The sequence below is a fragment of the Somniosus microcephalus genome, chromosome 10, assembly GCF_052327205.1.
Source record: "Somniosus microcephalus isolate GS21.2 chromosome 10, FLI_Smic_1.0, whole genome shotgun sequence".
NCBI lineage: Eukaryota > Metazoa > Chordata > Chondrichthyes > Squaliformes > Somniosidae > Somniosus > Somniosus microcephalus.
In genome coordinates, this window is record NC_140996.1 from 19,319,747 (window position 1) to 19,339,573 (window position 19,827).

Below are 19,827 nucleotides of genomic sequence, written 5' to 3' on the forward strand. Positions count from 1 at the left end.
CAGAGATGTTTTCTAGAGCCTGCCGTATCTGACCACAAACACTGTTGCTCAGCAACAGCTTGTAAACACTCAGCCCAGTAGCTTGGATGCGTCTCTGAAGCTGTTGCTAAGCTACAAAGATGCTTTCCAGAGCCTGCCTGTGAAAAGAATGCTAGGAGAAGAAAAAAAAACCTAACCAAAACGGCTGCTGATTTCTGCCGTTAGATCGAAGTTGCTGGACATTCAATCTCCGGATAGCACAAAGTTTCCTGTATAAGTAAAGCGGGGCTGGGAAATCCATTTGATGAGGTCTAGTTTAAGGGAAGTAGTTCTGAAATAAACAAACTACAACCGTTTACACGAATACAGGAAACTCTTTGGTATCCAGCACCGACGGGACCGGGATGGTGCCGGTTGATTAAAAATTCCGGATGACGGAGAGGGTTATCTACCAAGGTTATTTTTAACAAACAAAAATTTAAAAAAATCAAGAAATGTGCAGTATACAGTAATTGGGTACTCACCTACAGAATGTTGTGTTAAATGGATGGTGGAAGATGCTTGATTAAGTACAGTGCTGCCAGTTGAGGGTCATCCATAGCTCTTTAATTACTTAACAGTAAAACAAAACGGTTATTGAGGTGTTGTTTTTGGAGTAAGAATTTTGCCGGTTAATAGAGAATTCCGGATATTTAGGTGCTGTTTAAAGGAGAGTTTCCTGTAGTCAGTTTTCAAAGGGTTTGGGAATAGATACATCATACAGTCTTATCTATGACATTTTCCTTTGATGATGTCAAAATATATGGTGTATAAAGGATCATGATTTTCAACAGTATCTCAGAGTGTTCTCGAAAGATACAGAACGGTGGCATAGTGGTTAGCACTGTTGCCTCACAGCGCCAGGGACCCGGGTTCGAATCTGGCCTCGGGCGACTGTCTGTGTGGAGTTTGCACATTCTCCCCGTGTTTGCGTGGGTTTCGTCCGGGTGCTCCGGTTTCCTCCCACAGTCCAAAGATGTGCGAGTTAGGTTGATTGGCTATGATAAATTGACCCTTAGTGTTAGGGGGATTAAATACGTGGGGTTACGGGGATAGGGTGGGATATGTGTCGGTGTAGGGGTTACGGGGATCGGGTGGGATATGTGTCGGTGCAGGCTCGATGGGCCGAAATGGCCTCTATCTGCACTGTGGGGTTTCTGTGTGTGATTCTGTGTGAACCCAGGAACAACCATTCTCTGTATACAGTTAAAGGCCGATCACCTTTTACTCTGTATTAATAAAGTCTGTTCCGTATACTCTACTACGAAGTCTCGTGCGTACTGGAAACATATTGTTGTGAAGCAGTTGAGAAAGGAGGTTGACTGCTAACAAGGACAGTCCACACCCTTGGGTTCAACCAGCCTTTCTTCCGTCACATTCCTGGGCCACGGGGGGCCTTCTCTTTGCCAGATTTTCCGTGCTTCCCTCCTTCTCTGCTTTCCTGTTGTACTTATTTACATCTCCTCTGGACCCATCTATTGTTTCTGTACTTGTCTCATTATCAGCTCATTTTGCCTTGCACAATTGTTCCTTTTGGCATTTAACCACTCCTGCCTTAATCCCGCCACCCGATCACAGACCTCGCCCTTTTGCTCTTTCCATGCCCCACCTTTTCCCTGGCTCAGCACGTGCTTAAAAGCTGTTCATCTCTAACGTCTTCCAGTTCTGTTGAAAGGTCATTGGCTTGAAGGATTAACTCTGATTCTCTCTCCGCAGACGCTGCCTGACCTGCTGAGTATTCCTAGCATTTTCTTGTTTTTATTTCAGATTTCCAGCGTCAGCAGTATTTTGCTTTTGTAAGGAGAACTGTCGTTTATTTTCTCTTTTTTATTCCCATGTTGGAGTCGACAGAAATCAACAGGCTGAGACTTTTCTTTAAGCAAAAACAAAACGTGTCTTACTTTAATCAATCTCCACGAGGTCTGAAGGCTCAGCCCCGTGCAGGGGCTATGACGTCATCACGCAACCGACGTCATGACGTCATCACGTTCCCGATGCTCTTAAAGGGACCCTGCACCAATAACCCAACCCAGCATGTACATATCACAACATTGCTATACAAAGTGAATTGTGTTTAGGTACATATAACAGCATTGGCTATACATTGTGTTATTGTCACTATGTAGTCTCCGCCACACCCAAATAATTAAATGACCCTTATTTTAAGTATGTCTGCACCAGAAGAGTGGATAATAACCTGATCTCAAGTATTGCCCAATGCCTCTCTTGAGTCGATTGAGCTATAGGAGAACAGTGTGGAAAATCTATACTCACTCCAGGAATAAATTGTGGGAACAATCTGTAATCTCAGCAACCAGACCACCAAGAGAAAGCATTTGCTGACTGAAATCAAAATTCTGGTTTTGACTATTTCTCCTATTGTTTACCCTGTTTGCTCTTATTTTTGTTATAGTCTCTCTGCGTTCCTCCAATTCTGGCCTCTTGAGCGAACCCGATTTCCATCGCTCCACCATTGGCGGCCGTGCCTTCTGTTGCCTGGGCCCTAAATCTCTGGAATTCCCTCCCGAAACCTCTCCGTCTCTCTACCTCTCTCTCCTCCTTTAAGACGCTCCTTAATACCTACCTCTTTGACCAAGCCTGTCCTAATATCTCCTTATGTGGCCCGGTGTCAAATTTTGTCTGGTAACGCTCCTGTGAAGTGCCTTGGGATGTTTTACTGTGTTAAAGGCGCTGTATAAAGTTGTTGCATTATCGGTCTTGCTCGCATTTTATCTGAGCAAAGAAACATTAATTTCAAGTATGTTTCACACCCCTATACAATTGCAGGATTTTTTTTTTAAATGGATGTACTGGCAAAATGTATTGTTTGTGTCCACCAGCTTGAAGGGTTGTCCCTGACTGCACTTGGCAACATGATCCTAAGAAGTCAACAAGGTTACAATGGGCCGTAATTTGTGGCCCCAATGGGTGCGTATGAGGTGCGCACGCGCCCGTAGGGGCCGCGCAAGCTCCGGGTTTAGGCATACGAAGCACATGCGCTGAAATCCGGCATTTGCGCGATCTGTCGAGAATTCTCTTGACAGATCATCCACATCCCCCGGGAGAAGGGTCTCCACGGGCGGAGCGTTGCGTTATTTGACCAACATCTGCCCAGCAAATACCCTTGAAATTCTTACACCTGGTAAGGCCTGCTTTTACCAGAGTTTTAAAAAATAGAAAAATAAAATGTTATCACTCATTTATACATTATAAACCCTGTCCAATAAGCTAAGTTTATTTTTAGCCTCGTTAAAACATAGCTTTTTTCAAAAAATTAAATTTTTGTTTAGAATATTTAATTAAATGGCATTTTAATTCATTTTAAATATGTAATTTTTTAATGTTTTTATTTCATGTGATCGTGTATTTTTTTAAGTGATCCCCATTCATACTTATGGGCATTCTGTATATATGGAATCCCCCATAAGTATGAATGGGGATTCCCCTTCTTTCATTGGTTGGGCCGGCCCACATGATCCCAGGGGCACTTGCGAACCGCTTGCGCCCTTGGGATACGTGGGCCGGTACCCGCGCATACCAGGAGAGAGGCCCAGGATCGCGAATCAACAAACCTCCCGGACCACCAAGTAAAAGGTCGTAGATTTTTTGCAGGTTGGAGGCATCCGCCTGCGGGAAGCCTCCGACCTGCAAATTTTGGGCCAATATTTTTGTGCTGGTGCATCTTAACTGGTTCAATACAGCCCACTGGATGCAGCAAGGAAGGACGCTGGTCAAAAATGTAATCAGGTAGCAGAACGGATCACTACCGCAGCTTGCTAAACACTCACAGGGGCTATTACATTTTGTAACCTTGACAGCTTTACCAATTTATAAGATGGTGAAAAAGTAGTGTTTTATTTTACGTGAAAATCCAATATTGGCCTAGAAATTGGGTTGGGGCGCCAAAGTGGCGCAAATGTCGCCTGAGCACAGGATTTAGCGCAGCGATCGGAGTGATACCGATCGTCAGATATTCAGTTTCAGTGCCCCTCGAGGGACACGGGGCGAGGCTCGAGGCGCTCCGCGTCCCTCTTAGGGCGCTGAAACTGATTATCGCAGCGCACCGTGCCACAGCGCAACATGCTGCGGCACGGCACGCTGCGGTACTGCAGGCCTTCCTCCCACTGTTAAGGGGGAGGTGCCTGCAACAGCGCGATCCCCGATCGCGAGTGCCGGCAAATGAGCCCGACACCAAGGAGAAGTGCCGGGCTCTCGGGAAACAGCCGGCAATGCCGTGGGGGGGGGTTAGGAGGCCGGGGGCGGAGGTGCTGGCAGACGGCTGCCGAAAAAGCGGCCGCCCCGCACCTCCACCTTAACTTGCGCTGCTGCCGGCACAGTAAGGCCCCGTGAACCGGGCGCGGGTAGCGAGCGACGCAACTGTGGCGTTCGCTACCAAATATCGCGAACGGGGCACGAATGGGGCGCTGCGCACACCGATGACGTCATCGGTGGCGGCGCAGCACAAATGCCTAATGCCACCATTAGCGCCCCTACTGAATATCGCCGCAGACGCAGCCAGTGGCGCTACAGCCACTGACTGCCTCTTTAGGCGCTAACAGGTGGCGCTACTCACCCAATTTCTCCCCCATTGAATCCAAAGACCAAATCTGACAGCGCCATTATTTTTGTGCCAAGTGTTTAATAGTAGAGTGGCAACTTCAAATCCCAAACGTAACAGGCACGGCCGTGTAACAGAGCACCATCTGATATCGAAGATCTTGATTGGGTTGAAGGAACGGGGGATGGTGGGGCTGTACTAGGGGAATAAGTGGGAACTATCAGAATCATCCTGAAAATGCTTGTTTTCTGTAAATAGATAAGTAGATGACCCAACCACCTTAACCTTTTAGGGGAAGGATATAAAGCATATTAGTATTGGAAGATTTAAAAGAGAGTGTAGCAGGGACAATAAAAATGTTTAAAGCGGTTTAACTTACCTGAGGTGGTAGCAGTGGCAACCTGATATAGGCAAGCAGTGTGCCAAGGTCTCTACATCTTCTTTGCACGTCATATTTTACCCACATCATCAGGGCATGGAATATTGTCTCTTCATTGGGAACATTCACGTCATCACTTACAAGAAGCTTAAGGATATCATCTGCAGGGAGTAGCAGAAATTCCTGATTTTTGATCACCTCCATAATGTGTTCCTGTGAAAATAAAGTTAAAAATGACTGATCTCAGAAATCATGGTTGAGCTCATTCTCTAGTCCCCATGGAGTCTTTTTAATATACTCGTAGACCCAAGTTTACAAAGGCCCCACCATCCCACCTCTCCCCATTGTTGCATGCGCTATATCTTAAATAATTTTAGGATTTTGACCACCATATGCTACCCGGAAATCCACATCATATTTTTGGGACTTCTGCCTCTGATGCTTTCTTCATGCTCAGCACCAAAGCAAGCCGTTGCCCTACGAGCCAGTGTCTCTTCCCACTCCCAACATCAGAGTAACTGTTTGTGAGCTTGGGGATCAAACAGAAACCCTTATTTCAGCTTATGGGATATATCACATACCCTCTCGTCAGCTTCTGAACTTTGGAAAGTTGTAGAATAGGCAATACTTGGTTATGTGTGTCACCACCCTCAGCTGAAGAACGGAGCAAAATAGAATTATGTTATGAAAATGATATTCCAGATATTTTGTAGATTTACCAGAGTTATGGTGCATTTAAGAAAGAAGCTGAACATATTGGCCCAGAAATTCGGGTCGGGGGCTTCCCGCGGGTGCAAGCCCCCGACCTGCACTTACCTAGCGCGCCGGCCGTTGAGCTGTGGGCACGCGTGGGATTCCGATCCTGGGTCTGCTCCAACTGCCGGCGTGCAGTGCTTGCATATCCCAGGGGCGCAGTTAGTTCGATGCATCCCCTGAGATCACGTGGGCCATGGGGAGCCAATCGGAGCAGGGAATGCTCCATTCATAAGTCTGACAGGAAGTGCTGTCAAACCTATAAATACTACGGGCCCCAAAACATCACTAAATCTTCAAATAATTTTTTTAAAAACATCACATTTTTAAAATAAACTATAAATTACATGAAATAACTATTTTAAACAATCATTTAAATTTTTGAAAAAAATAATTTTATTTTCTAACAGGGCTAAAAATAAACTTACCTTGCTTTAAAGTATTTAAAAATAATAAACCTGTGGAAATTTTTTTTTAATTTTAATTAATTCACCACTTACCTTGTAAAAAGCAGGCCTTGTGAAAAAAACATAAGTTCGATGCGCACGCGCAGCCTCTCCTGCGCACGCGTTCAACCTCTGAACCCCTTCGTTCAGGGGAACGGAAGTTCTGGTTTCCCGCGCATGCGCAGCGAATGCAGGGAACCGGCACTTCCATTGGACCTACGGGTGAGTACCCAGTGCGTACTCACCCGTGGAGGCCCGAAGTTCTGGATTAAAACTGGCTCTGTAATAAACATTTGTAATTCAGGTAGTTAACTGTACAAAACTTTGTTACGGTCAGCTGAGCAAATATATTTGTATATTTAATATCCCAGCTGTTTGAAGCGCCTCTAATCATGAGAAATAGATTGCAAAAATCAAGAGAATCAAAATTTAAATACAGACTCTCAGTAGATCAAGTTATAAATTAAATGATCAATTTCCTCCTAATTTTCTTGACATATAACAGTGGTCCAAGGCATAGTTCCTGGCCAGGTCCCTGGAGTTTGACATTCAGAAAGAACTTGTAACTGGAAGAGGAGACAGCTTTGACAATCCAAACCATAGCACAGTAGCACAATCAATATAGTGACATCTCTGGAATGGTAAGATATAGGGGGAGACTACAGTGTGTGGATTTGCATAATGAATGCCAAGCATTTTAAACTGCAGAAAATATTGAAGTACTAAAACCCTCATCCATGCCTTTATTACCTCTAAACTTGACTATTCCAATGTTCTGCTGGCCGGCCTCCCACCTTGCACCCTCCATAAACGTGGGCTCATCTAAAACTCTGCTGCTGGATCCTGACTCGCACCAAGTCCAGTTCCCCCAATCGCCCCTATCCACACTGGCCTACATTGGTTTCCGGTCCTGCAATACTAAAATTCTCATCCTTCTTTTCAAATCCCTCCACCTCCTCACGCCTCCCTATCTCTGTAGCCTGCTCCATCGCTACAACCCTCTGAGATCTCTGCGCTCCTCCAGTTCTGGCCTCTTGCACATCCCTGACTTCAATCGCTCCACCATTGTTGGCTGTGCCTTCAGCTGCCTTGGCCCCAAGCTCTGGAATTCCCTGCCTAAACCTCTCCGCCTCTCTACCTCTCTCTCCTCCTTTAAGACGCTCCATAAAACCTACCTCTTTGACCAAGCTTTTGGTCACTGGTCCTAAATATCTCCTTATGTGGCTCGGTGTCAAAATTTTGTTTGATAACACTCCTGCGAAGCGCCTTGGAATGTTTTACTATAATAAAGGCGCTATATAAATGCAAGTTGTTGCTGTTTGAATCTTTCCTGACTTACCAAGTGTCTCCGCAACATCGCTTCATTTTACCAAAAGATTAAATTAGCTTTATTATTGAGAACATCCCTCCAAACTTGAACAAGCCCTTCCAGAACTCGCCCTATTCATATTAATTAATTTTCCCGACAATGGTAGAATTCAAAAACATCGATCAATAAAAAATGTAGCAGCTATAATACATTACAAAATATAAAAACTCATTCCAAGTCATTCCTCTCCACCCCCATCCTTCCCCACTCGATTTCATCTCAGCTGTCATCTGTGATTGCCCTTCCAGCTGTACTCGCCGACTGTAGGATTCCAACTACTCCATAGAATGTATAATTTTTGTTTGTAAAGTTCTCTCAGCAAAAGTTGAAGAGTTCATGCTTTGTCTTGTTACTGAGGTATTGTAAAACAAGAACAAAAATCTGGTTATTTTCACTGCTCCTAGAAGTGTTTCCCCTGGGGTGTTTTGCCCACAGTCATTCTCCATCAGTTCACAGGAGTGAAGGTGTAAGCATGCCTTACAGACTCAATACTGACACATTGCTGCTTGTGCGCAAATTGGCTGCCATGTTTCTCCTACACGTCAAAAGTATTCCATTAGCTGCAATACACTTTAGGACATCTTGAGGTAGCGAAAGATGCTATCTAGTTCTTTCATTCTTTTAACTAAATTGACTGTCTAGAGATCAACAGAGGGATACTAGGAAGGCCTGAATGTACTGTGTGCCCAGTCCTGGAAATGTATGAGGCAATTCGAGGCACTAATTGGTGTTTTAGATGATTATAGGAATTTGCAAGGTAAATAGAGAGAAACTATTTCCTCTGGGGCGAGAGTCCAGAACAAGGGGGCATTATCTTAAAATTAGAGCTAGGTAGTTTAGGGGTGATGTCAGGAAGCACTTCTTCACACAAGTGTAGTGGAAATTTCTTCCCCAAAAAGCTGTTGAGGTTTGGTCGATTGAAAATTGTAAACCGAGATTGATAGATTCTTGTGATGCAAGGGTATTAAGAGCTACGGAGCCAAGGCAGGTAGATGGAGATAAGATACCGATCAGTTGTGATCTAATTGAATGGTGGAACAGGCTCAAGGGGCTGAATAGCCTCCTCCTGTTCCTATGTACTGAATTAAAAGACAGCCATTACTCCATACACCAGCTATCAGAATGCATTATTTGTCACTACATGATTCTCCTCTCTTCGGAACGTGGACTGAATATTCACTCTATCAGACTGAGACTTCTAAATCAACGGACAGAAGGGCAGCTGCCTAGCCTAACTGGGGTGGTAGTGGCTCGAAAATGCCGCTGGGTCACGTACCGCCTCATATACGCTCCTGCTGCAGGCGAGCCATCTTTGGGTAGGATCCTGAGATGGGCGAGTCCGATCCCGTCATCTTGCATGGGGTCCTGAGATGCTGAGGTGGCTGGAGCGCGCACCTGTTTCTGGCGGAAGATAACTCTAAATATGCAAAATCGAGGTCCTGTGAACTTGGAATGTCTGTCTACCCAAATGCACTTGCCATTTCCAGTGAAGTATGGAAACATCTCGTAGCCTGGCTCTCTGTAGCCAAAGTGTCTGACTGAGCAAATTAAGTACAGCAACGGCTTAGCAACAAGGTGTTACAGAGGGACGGAGTTTCTCGGATCACACTCATACCTAAATGCAGCAAAATGTTTCTACATTGACGCTGCCAACAGGAACTTGCACTCAAATTTCCTGGAGTACTTATTGGCCTAAGCTGGAAAGTAAAAACTGGCTTAAAACAAGTGCAAATAGAGCCCCACTAATGGGGGAAATATATCGGCTGCCTATATTCTACAGTGCCTCACTCTCAGAACCTCCTGTCCCTACGGTAGAGGACACTAAGAATATCCCAACACTGGACAAACAGGGGGCTCTAGGGGGGGAGGAGCTAAATACGATTCAAATCACTAAGGAAGTGGTACTTGGTAAAATAATGGGACTCAAGGCGGATAAATCCCCTGGACCTGATGGCTTACATCCTAGGGTCTTGAGGGAAGTGGCGGTAGGGATTTCCAAAACTCCCTGGACTCAGCAAAGGTCCCGGCAGATTGGAAAACTGCTAATGTAACACCTTTATTTAAAAAGGGTAGTAGGCAGAAGGCTGGAAACTATAGACCTGTTAGCCTAACATCTGTGGTTGGTAAAATTTTAGAGACATTATTAAGGAGACAGTAACGGGACATTTGGATAAACATAATTTAATAGGACAAAGTCAGCATGGTTTTATGAAGGGGAAGTCATGTTTGACAAATTTGCTTGAGTTCTTTGAGGAAGTAACATACAGGGTGGATAAAGGGGAACCAGTGGATGTAGTGTATTTAGACTTCCAAAAGGCATTTGACAAGGAGCCACACAAAAGATTATTGCTCAAGATAAAAAATCATGGGATTGGGGGTAATGTTCTGGCATGGGTGGAGGATTGGCTATCTAACAGAAAGCAGAGAGTTGGGATAAATGGTTCATTCTCAGACTGGCAATCAGTAACTAGTGGTGTTCCGCAGGGGTCAGTGCTGGGTCCCCAACTCTTTACAATCTATATTAATGATTTGGAGGAGGGGACCAAGTGTAACATATCAAAGTTTGCAGATGATACAAAGATGGGAAGGAAAGTAGTGAGTGAGGAGGACATAAAAAACCTGCAAAGGGGCATAGACAGGCTAAGTAAGTGGGCAGAGATTTGGCAGATGGAATACAATACTGGAAAGTGTGAGGTTATGCACTTTGGCAGGAAAAATCATAGAGCAAGTTATTATCTTAATGGCAAGAAACTGGAAAGTACTGTAGTACAAAGGGATCTGGGGGTCCTGGTGCACAAAACTCAAAAAGTTAGTATGCAGGTGCAGCAAGTAATCAAGAAGGCCAATGGAATGTTGGCTTTTATTGCTAGGGGGATAGAATATAAAAACAGAGAGGTATTGTTGCAGTTGTACAAGGTATTGGTGAGACCGCACCTGTAATACTGCATACAGTTTTGGTGTCCATACTTAAGAAAAGACATACTTGCTCTCGAGTCAGTACAAAGAAGGTTCACTCGGTTAATCCCGGGGATGAGGGGGTGGACATATGAGGAGAGGTTGAGTAGATTGGGACTCTACTCATTGGAGTTCAGAAGAATGAGAGGCGATCTTATTGAAACATATAAGATTGTGAAGGGGCTTGATCGGGTGGATGTGGTGAGGATGTTCCCAATGATGGGTGAAACTAGAACTAGGGGGCATAATCTTAGAATAAGGGGCTGCTCTTTCAAAACTGAGATGAGGAGAAACTTCTTCACTCAGAGGGTGGTAGGTCTGTGGAATTTGCTACCCCAGAAAGCTGTGGAAGCTACATCATTAAATAAATTTAAAACAGAAATAGACAGTTTCTTAGAAGTAAAGGGAATTAGGGGTTACGGGGAGCGGGCAGGAAATTGGACGTGAGTCTATGTTCGGAGCGGTCATGGCCCTGTGTGTAACGGAGCGGGCCCAGGGGCCGTGTAGCCTGGTTCTACTCCTACTTCTTGTGTTCTAATTATTTGTTAGATATCAGGAGATGGTTCTATTCCTGTTCCTGGCTGGGGTGGAGATCACCTTTTACAGAAGGTAAGTACTGTAGAAAATATAGGGACAGTGATCTCCTGGATGAGTTTCGATTGCCTAGATGGGTCAGAGAGGAATTTCCCAGATTTTTTTCTCCCAAATTGGCCATTGGGTTTTTTTATCTGGTTTTTCGCCTCTCCCAGGGGATCACATGGGTTCGGGAGGGATGTAGAGTGATAGTAGATTTGAGGTTAGGATCAGATCAGCCATGATCTTATTGAATGGTGGAGCAGGCTCGAGGGGCCGATTGGCCTACTCCTGCTCCTATTTCTTATGTTCTTATGTTCTTATGCTCCTCCTCTTCCTTTGCCATTATTATGTCGGACAAGGATCTGCCCATTGGGAATAGCGTTCCAGCTGCTTTATCATTCTGATCGCCTGGGGTGGGTGGTTTGAGGTGGGGGGAGGGGGGGTGCCAGTAAGAAAAAATAAATCACAAAGTATATTCCTCAACAAACTCTGCAAGTCCCGCCCAGTGGAACTGAATAGCGAGTGGTCAAACCATTGTTTTTATAGTCAGGCAGACAATCTTCAGTATACAACTACTCACTGAGCTTTATTTAAATTCTCATCTTTGAAGACTAATAATTTAATTTTTTCTGGGTGTGTCATTCTGTTTAGGAGCTTAAGCTACTGAGATCCAGAACCCTTGACGGACATTGTAAAAGCAATCACTAAACAGTTTGGCCTAGAAATTCAGTTGGCTGCGCCAGCCGTTAGCGCCTTAGGAGGAGTAGATCTCGAGCGCTAGGCGCTTAGCGCCCGGGCGCAGCGCGATCTGTGCCTCGCCCCAACTTCAGTAGACATTTAGCGCCGGCGCAAAGTCATTGCGCACGCTCATCTGCGCGCGCAGATCATGACGTCATTTCGTCATGCAACGCCCTTTGTGCGCCCGGAACCGGAACTTCGCTCGCGCCACCCCATTGTGCGCCTGGCGGCCCGAACGACTGTGAAGTGGAACGGTACACAGCCGAGGCGGGCCGCGGGGAGCGCAAATGAAAGGGCACTCCTGCAGTAGAAAAGGCAGCCGTTTTGCAACACTCCTTCTGGAGGAGGAGGAGGAGGAGGAGGAGGAAGAACAACAACAACAACAAAGTGATGGAGAGAAGCCCTCCCCAAAAACACAAATACACTAGTCTCGGCCTGTCAAAAAAACAAATCCACCCTCCCCCTTTAAGAGCTCACCGGAGCCAGAGTGTCTGCCGGCAATCAGCAGCTCGCCGCACCTGCCCTGCGCCCAACTTCCGGTGTTAGCGCCCCGGGCTGCCGGCTTACCGCCTAATGATAGTCGTGCATCGCCTGTTTTAGCGCAGCAGCAACCTCTTAGGGCGATGCAACTGAATATCGGCGAAGGGGGCTCGACTTTGCGCCGGGCGCAAACTTTAGCGGCCGCCCGATTTTACCGCCCCAAAAGTGGCTATACTGAATTTCTAGGCCTTTGTCTTTGAAAGCCTCCCCTTGCTCATTGCATGCAGGGAGGATGTTTCCCCTCGTGGGGGAATCTAGAACTAGGGGGCATAGTTTCAGAATAAGGGGTCGCCCATTTAAAACGGAAATGAGGAGGAATTTCTTCTCAGAGGGTCGTGAATCTTTGGAATTCTCTACCCCAGAGAGCTGTGGCGGCTGAGTCATTGAATATATTTAAGGCGGAGATAGACAGATATTTGAGCTACAGGGGAGTCGAGGGTTATGGGGAATGAGCAGGAAAGTGGAGTTGAGGCCAAGATCAGATCAGCCATGATCTTATTGAATGGCGGGGCAGGCTCAATGGGCCGAATGGCCTACTCCTGCTCCTATTTCTTATGTTCTTATGTTCAATGTTACAGGGTGTGACATTTTGACTTGGGCAGATTAAAATACTCCAAATCAATGTTCCCTGTATGCTGTGCTTTGTTTTGCGCGGTTGGTTTCTTTCAATGCGCGGTCCCTTTAAATTTCTGCGCATTCGTGGTATTCACAATGTAAAAACTGGTGAGCAGCCTGCGCGGGACCTCGCAGATTACCGCATGCGTGTACCTCAGCGCGAACCTTGCTCCAAGTGCTGGACCACAACCATTCAAATAACTATTAAATAAACATGAGGTTTAACAAAGACCAAATATTTACATTACATCCTTGAATGGCACCGGGGGGAGGGGGGGGGGGGGCGGGCGGGGTTCCAGATCCTTAGGCGGCTCAGTTTTAATTGATCGATCCATAAAGAATTTAATTATATTACAAACAAATTTGACCTTTCAGGGACAAATTAGCTTTGAGCAAAATGGTTTCTGATTGCTGAGCTCCTGATCAATTCTCAATGTGGGATACCAAATATCAACTGAATCTATCTCAACTAACTCCTGAAGGTCACTGTGAGGAGCAGTATTCTATCTGAGTGATGGAGATAATGCTCACAGCTATTTTTTTTCAATACAAGACACACACTCACTTACATATCACATTCCATTGATTTCCACAGCAGAATTTTACTATGTCATCTGTGTCAGTGATTGAAGTGCACTGGCAGTGAGAATATAATATTCCGTACATCTTCTGAACTTTTATTGACCTGTTGTGAATGTGCTGGTAATCACAACTATGCTGTTTATGCATGATCATTAAATATGTTTAAGTTTCCGAAGCAGATTATGATAATCTTTATATTTTGTGGTAAGTAGCCCAGCGATATGGTCCAAAACAAATCCTTATAAATCTTTGGAACACTTTCCTTCATGTTATATGATGTTTCCCACTTGTAAGTACTTTTATTAGAAAGATTGCACCAGTTTCCGAACTACTGCACGATTATCTTCCACTATGCAACCAATTTTCCTCCAGAAGATTTAACCCTTTCCCTGCTGATGGAACCAGTTCTCTCTACAGCCATTGGAGTGAATCAGGATGGATCAGTCCCTGCCAACACTACTATTCCAGTCTCCTTGTTTCTCCGTCTCCGCCGCATCTGTTCTGACAATGCCACCTTCCATATCAATGCATCTGATATGTCTTCCTTTTTTCTTAACTGAGGATTCCCCTCCACCGTGGTAGGCAGGGACCTCGACCGTGTCTGTTCCATTTCCTGCACTTCTGTCCTTACCCTTTCCCCTCCCTTCCAGAACCACGATAGGGTTCCCCTTGTCCTCACATTCCACCCCACCAGCCTTCACATTCAACGGATCATCCTCCACCATTTCCGCCACCTCCAGCGTGATCCCACCAGCAAACACATCTTCCCCTCCCCTTTCAGCATTCCAAAGGGACCGTTCCTTCTGTGACACCCTGGTCCACTCCTCAATCACCCCCAACACCCCCCCTCCCTTCCCATGCAAGCGCAGGAGATGCAACACCTGTCCTTTTACCTCCTCCCTTCCCACTGTCCAGGGCCCCAAACACCCCTTCCAGGTGAAACAGTGATTTACTTGTACTTCTATCGATTTAGTATACTGTATTCACTGCTCACGATGTGGTCTCCTCTACATTGGGGCGACCACTTTATGGAACACCTCCGTTCAGTCCACAAGCATGTGAAGAGATCGCAAAGTCTCTGTTTGAAGAATGGACCCAGTCGAGAATATTTTGTGGACTTTATGGGATTTTTCTGAGGGTATTTTCCCTGTGGTGGGATCACCCTGTGCAGATGTGTGGGGGACTGGTTTGTAAAAACTCCAGAGAATGCATGGCAGTTGGCTATGACAAAAGAACTATCAGTCATCCAGAATGTATGGGTTCGCCCGACACTCCTGGAAAAAGGTAGGGGGCCATTGAACTTGAACTTATTAGAAAGCCACTCTAATATGCAAAAGCACTTCTCACCTCCATCTCAGAAGAGAAGCAGAACAATGAACCCACTAGCCCCAGCCAGCCGAAGAGGAGCCAGTTTTTCCCAAAGACCGAAAGATATGTCCCTGACTTAGGGCCATTAATCCAGTCACGGAATACTCATGGGTCTGATGATGACCCATCACTGATTAAGCACCGGAGTGCTTAGAAACAAAAGGATTTTAAAGATTGGCGGGAAAGATAGGGGTAGCCAGACTCCTATAAAGATAGATTCTTTTCCACCATTCTTTTTCTCTCTCGCTCCACCAAGATCGACCTAACAAGAAGTACCAGAGGAAGAAGCCACTGAGCAAAGCGATCGAGACCGACTGGGTGTGGTGATAAGCATAGTCTCAAGTGTCCCAAGCTGGTAACCAGATATCCCAGGCAAGCTGGGTGAGGTGCAAGGGGCTCAGGGTTTTTCTCAGAAGTGAAGCTTTTGGGCTATTCCGAGGGTGGGGGCTTCGTTTGGTTTAGCCAGGCAAAGGGGTTTATGCGACTGGGCAATTCGTTGGTAGGGGTGGAGTTAGAGTCCACCATATCAACAAGGGAATTACTGCTTGTTAAAGTCCCCAGTTGTGTACTGTATGTATATTGTTTGTAACCTGGATTTTATTCTCCACAGAGACAGTGACTTCGTTTAGTAGTGCATGTTTTAGCCAGTGTGTTAGACCAAATAAATATGAGTACGATTTTTCACCGAAGCATTCCTGTCCATGACTTATTCCATTTACACTCTGAATAATAATTCCCGGGTATAGAACTTCCGTAAGGCGGGGGCGATTTGAACCGTCTGTCTAGCAATTGGGCTAGGATTAAAAACCACTTACACATGACCCGAAGCTTCCGGTCGCCTGTCAGTTTAATTCTCTGCTCCACTCACACTCTGATCTCACTGTCCTCGGCCTCCTACACAGTTCCAATGAAGCTCAATGTAAGCTCGAGGAACAGCACCTCATCTACGATTAGGCACTTTACAGCCTTGCGGACTCATCATTGAGTTCAACAATTTCAGATCATCACCTCTGCCCCCATTTTTTCACATGGCAACTGTTGATGATGCTGCTATTCCCATTTACACCTCTTCTCGACCTATCTTTTGTTTCTTAACGTGTCTCATTACCATCTCCTTTTGCCTTGTGTCATCATTCCTTTTTTCATTGAATCTCTCTTCCACCCTATCACAGACCTTCCCTTTTGTTCTTTCCTCCCCTCCTCCCCGTCCCTGCCTCTGAACTTACTTAAAACCTGTTACATCTGTAACATTTTCTAGTTCTGATGAAGGGTCATCAACCTGAACCATTAACTCTCTTTCTCTCTCCACAGATGTTGCCCGAGCTGCTGAGTATACCCAGCATTTTCTGGTGTTATTTTTGTACTTTACCTTATCCCCGTTAGCTCTTCGATTCTACTCCTCTCAAGCCAATCCTCTTTACTTGTTCCCTGTCCACTCCAATATTCAGCACAGAGGTGATTTAAAGCATTGTTATTCCCTTGGTGAAAATTTCGGTAAAGTGGGTCAATGAGACATGTTCAGGCATTGGCTAAATCAAATTCAACCGGGACTTACGGCCCAACAATTCTGCAGCTTGACCTGCACTGCGGGTGGCTTTTCCTTCCTAGTCAGGTGCTTAAATGCGACTGCTGAAGCCTGAAGGGATGCGGGAAGCCATGTTCTTCACTTATTTAAGTGTGATGGACTGCAAAATTGAGATAGGAGCTGCACCGAAGCTCATGTCTTAATCATGGTGTATTAACATTGCCATTAATTCCAAATAAAAGACTTGCATTTCGAGAGCACCTTTCATGACCACCAAACATCCCAAAGCGCTTTACAGCCAATTTTTGAAGTGTAGTCACTGTTGTAATGTAGGAAATACAGCAGCCAATTTGAGCACAGCAAGCTCCCACCAACAGCAATGTGATAATGACCAGATAATCTGCTTTAGTGATGTTGAGTGAGAGATAAATATTGGCCGCAGGACACTGGGGCGAACTCCCCTACGCTTCTTCGAAAGATCTTTTACATCCTCCTGAGAGAGCAGATGGGGCCTCGGTTTAACATCTCAGCTGAAAGACGGCACCTCCAACAGTGCGGCACTCCCTCAGGTGTACATTATTGTGCACTGGAGTGTCAGCCTAGATTTTTGTGCTCATGTCTCTGGAGTGGGACTTGAACCCACAACCTTCTGACTCAGAGGCAAGAGCGCTGCCCACTGAGCCACGGCTGACACTATAGCAAATGAGATCAGACCCAGTTTTATTCCTCTCGTGTAATGTAATGTTGAACATACCTTAGATATTACTGTTATGTTAGAATACAAATATTACAAATATGCTTTTTTAGATACAAGGGTAAATTCGGCAATCCCACAGGGAGCCATATTCAAAGGCAGCCGAGGTCGTAGATGGGGCTACAACACTCCAGGCAGATTTTCCTGTTCCTAAGCTTTGGGCTATTGGATCGTCAGGGCACAGCAAATACAACAGAACCGGGCAGCGAGGAGGCCAAACCCCTTACGAAGACAACCCAATTTTCTGTCCACTCATTTAAATGGTGGTGGGGTGGGGGAGCGAAATCAGCTTGACTCTCTTACAAACCTGCACTCCTCCCCACCCAATTTTGCTTCACATTACCCTGACAATCCAATGGCCCCAGGTGCACAAACAGGAAGATCAGTCCCTATAGCAGTGATTCTCTGCTTCGCACTCCTGATATGCTAATTGATTTATCTGATAGAAATGATGTACAACTCTCACTTCTAATATAAATGGATATTGTAAAATTGCTTGGTCAATTAGCTGCAATCTTTCTGGAATTATGGTTATTACAGAATTAGTAAAATGAAGTGGCATTGGAACAAAAAAAATGTAATAGTCAGAATTCTGTTAGAATGTGCGTTATGTACAAATGTAACTATAAGCTAAAGGAATAGCAACAGCCATCTTGTCTGATAGCACTGTTCAGGAGGAATACTCACTGAATATATTCATGAGTTCTGTTCTTTTTAATAATTCAGCATAATTACAAATGTGAAGTTGATGTGCCTGTAGCTATAGTATCTATAGCAATCAATCTTCTCTATTTGAAGTCAAATTTTGACTTAGAAGTAAGTCTGAAGCAAGAATATTTTACCAAATGAAATTCGGCAATCAGCTTCCAATTCATTTGCATGAAAGAAAAAGGAGTCCTGCTTTGATATAGCAGCTTTCACAACCTCAGAAGATCCTAAAGCGCATGAGCAGCCAATTAAGTACTGTAGGGATTTTGCAATAATTTTGAGATTTCCTACAGTTCTGAAGATTAATTTATGATTAAAAGATACCTGAGGTAATATACCTTTAAAATCCAGGGAACAAAATGGCCGTCAGACCGCATGGCAGAAGACAAAAGGACTTGAAAAGGCAGCCTGCTGTGTCTGTGAGAAAGGTTCAATGGAGCAGTCAATCTGCCAATCAAAGGGGAGTTCCCCTCCCTGCAGCAATCGATGTGTTTACAGAAACTGCTACTATGTGTTTATTCAAAGGATTAACCACTTTACTGTGGTTTCAGTCTGACCATAAGGAAAATGACTTTTGCTTACACTACTCAAGCAATCAAGGAAATAGACATGCTTCTTTTTCAAACCATGGCAGCTTTATTCAAAAGCCCATCACAGACAATGAGGACACATTTAAAGTGGAAAAAAAAAGTTTAAACGAATGGGTGATTCATCCAAACCCATTATAAGACAATGGGGACAGTTTGGATCCCTTTTGTTTAGCCCAGATACATCTGGATTTGGGCGGGCCCCAAATGGGGTATAAAAGATAGCTTCTCAGAAGCCTCTCTCTCTCTGTGGCCTCGCCTCCGTGCTTTCTACAACGTGGGATCCTGCCTAAAGGAGTGGAATACCAGCAGTTTACTTTTAAAATACTGGGGTGTTTTTACTTCGGGGCAGTGAAGATCAAAGATCGCAGGGCACGGAGCAGGTGTTCTTCATTGGTGAGCATATATTTTTCTGGCCCATTACAAGGCAACTTAGAATAGGTATAGGGGTGGGAATTAAGTGGGAATTTTGTAAGAACTGTGATTTTAGTCAATTTTCCCTCGTTGTGTCCGTTCTCTCCTCCCCCATTTAAGTAACAGTGTTGCACTAGCAGATGAGGCTGTAGTGAACACTGAGAGTAGCTGTATTAAAGTGCTGGGTTTTTTTTTAAGTAAAAGCCACTAAGCAAAGGTGCTGTAGTGAGCAAGGTGTTTCTATATTAAAAGTGCTATTAAAAAGGGTGTTGCACTAAGCAGAGAAGTGCTTCAGTGGACACTAAGGGTTCTGTATTAAAGTGCTGTTTTTTAAGTAAAAGCCACGAAGCAAAGGTGCTGTAGTGAGCAAGGTGTTTCTATATTTAAAAGTGCTGTATATTTAAATAAAGGAGTGTTGCACTGATCAAAGAGCACTCTAGTGGACACTAAGTGTACTGCGTTAAGCAAAAGTGCTGTACCAGGCGCAGGTCTGCTGTCGATTATTTTAAGTTGTTTCTTTCCTTATGTTTCATTAAATACTGGTCTGTTTTGCACCCAAACCACGAGTCATGTTTTTCTGTCCACATCGCTACTGAATAAGTCCAGCGGTCAGAACCAGGAATAGGGGAGCGCTTTGAAACCGCACGGGGGTCCCTGGAGCAGCTCAAAGGCTTCTGACTGGCCAGAGACAATAACCCCAACCCCACTAGTGTTAATTCCTACAAAATGGCGACCATGGCAGGGATGTTGGCCACGGTGTGTGATGTGGCAGACAGTGGTTTGAGTCTGGAGAGAGCAGCAGTTATTGGGTTTCTTTTTATCCCACTGGTTTGTTGGTGGTTAGGTTCCCGCAGGCTTGGGGAAGTCACCCGCAGGCTTAGGGAAGCCAGGGCAGAGAGTTGGGATAGGGAAAGGGAGGTTGAGGAATACCAGGCCAAGGTA

The 19,827-nt window shown here is 45.0% G+C and overlaps 1 protein-coding gene across 1 annotated transcript in view; it reads right to left on the reverse strand.

The window, feature by feature from the left end:
- The window catches only part of LOC147111453 (kelch-like protein 1), a 474,153-nt gene that overhangs the window by 157,149 nt on the left and 297,177 nt on the right, over positions 1-19,827 (reverse strand). Inside the window, exon 5 of the mRNA XM_085998465.1 lies at positions 4,956-5,168. Within this exon, the coding sequence (XP_085854591.1) occupies positions 4,956-5,168 (213 nt within the window). The remainder of the gene's footprint in view (positions 1-4,955; positions 5,169-19,827) is intronic.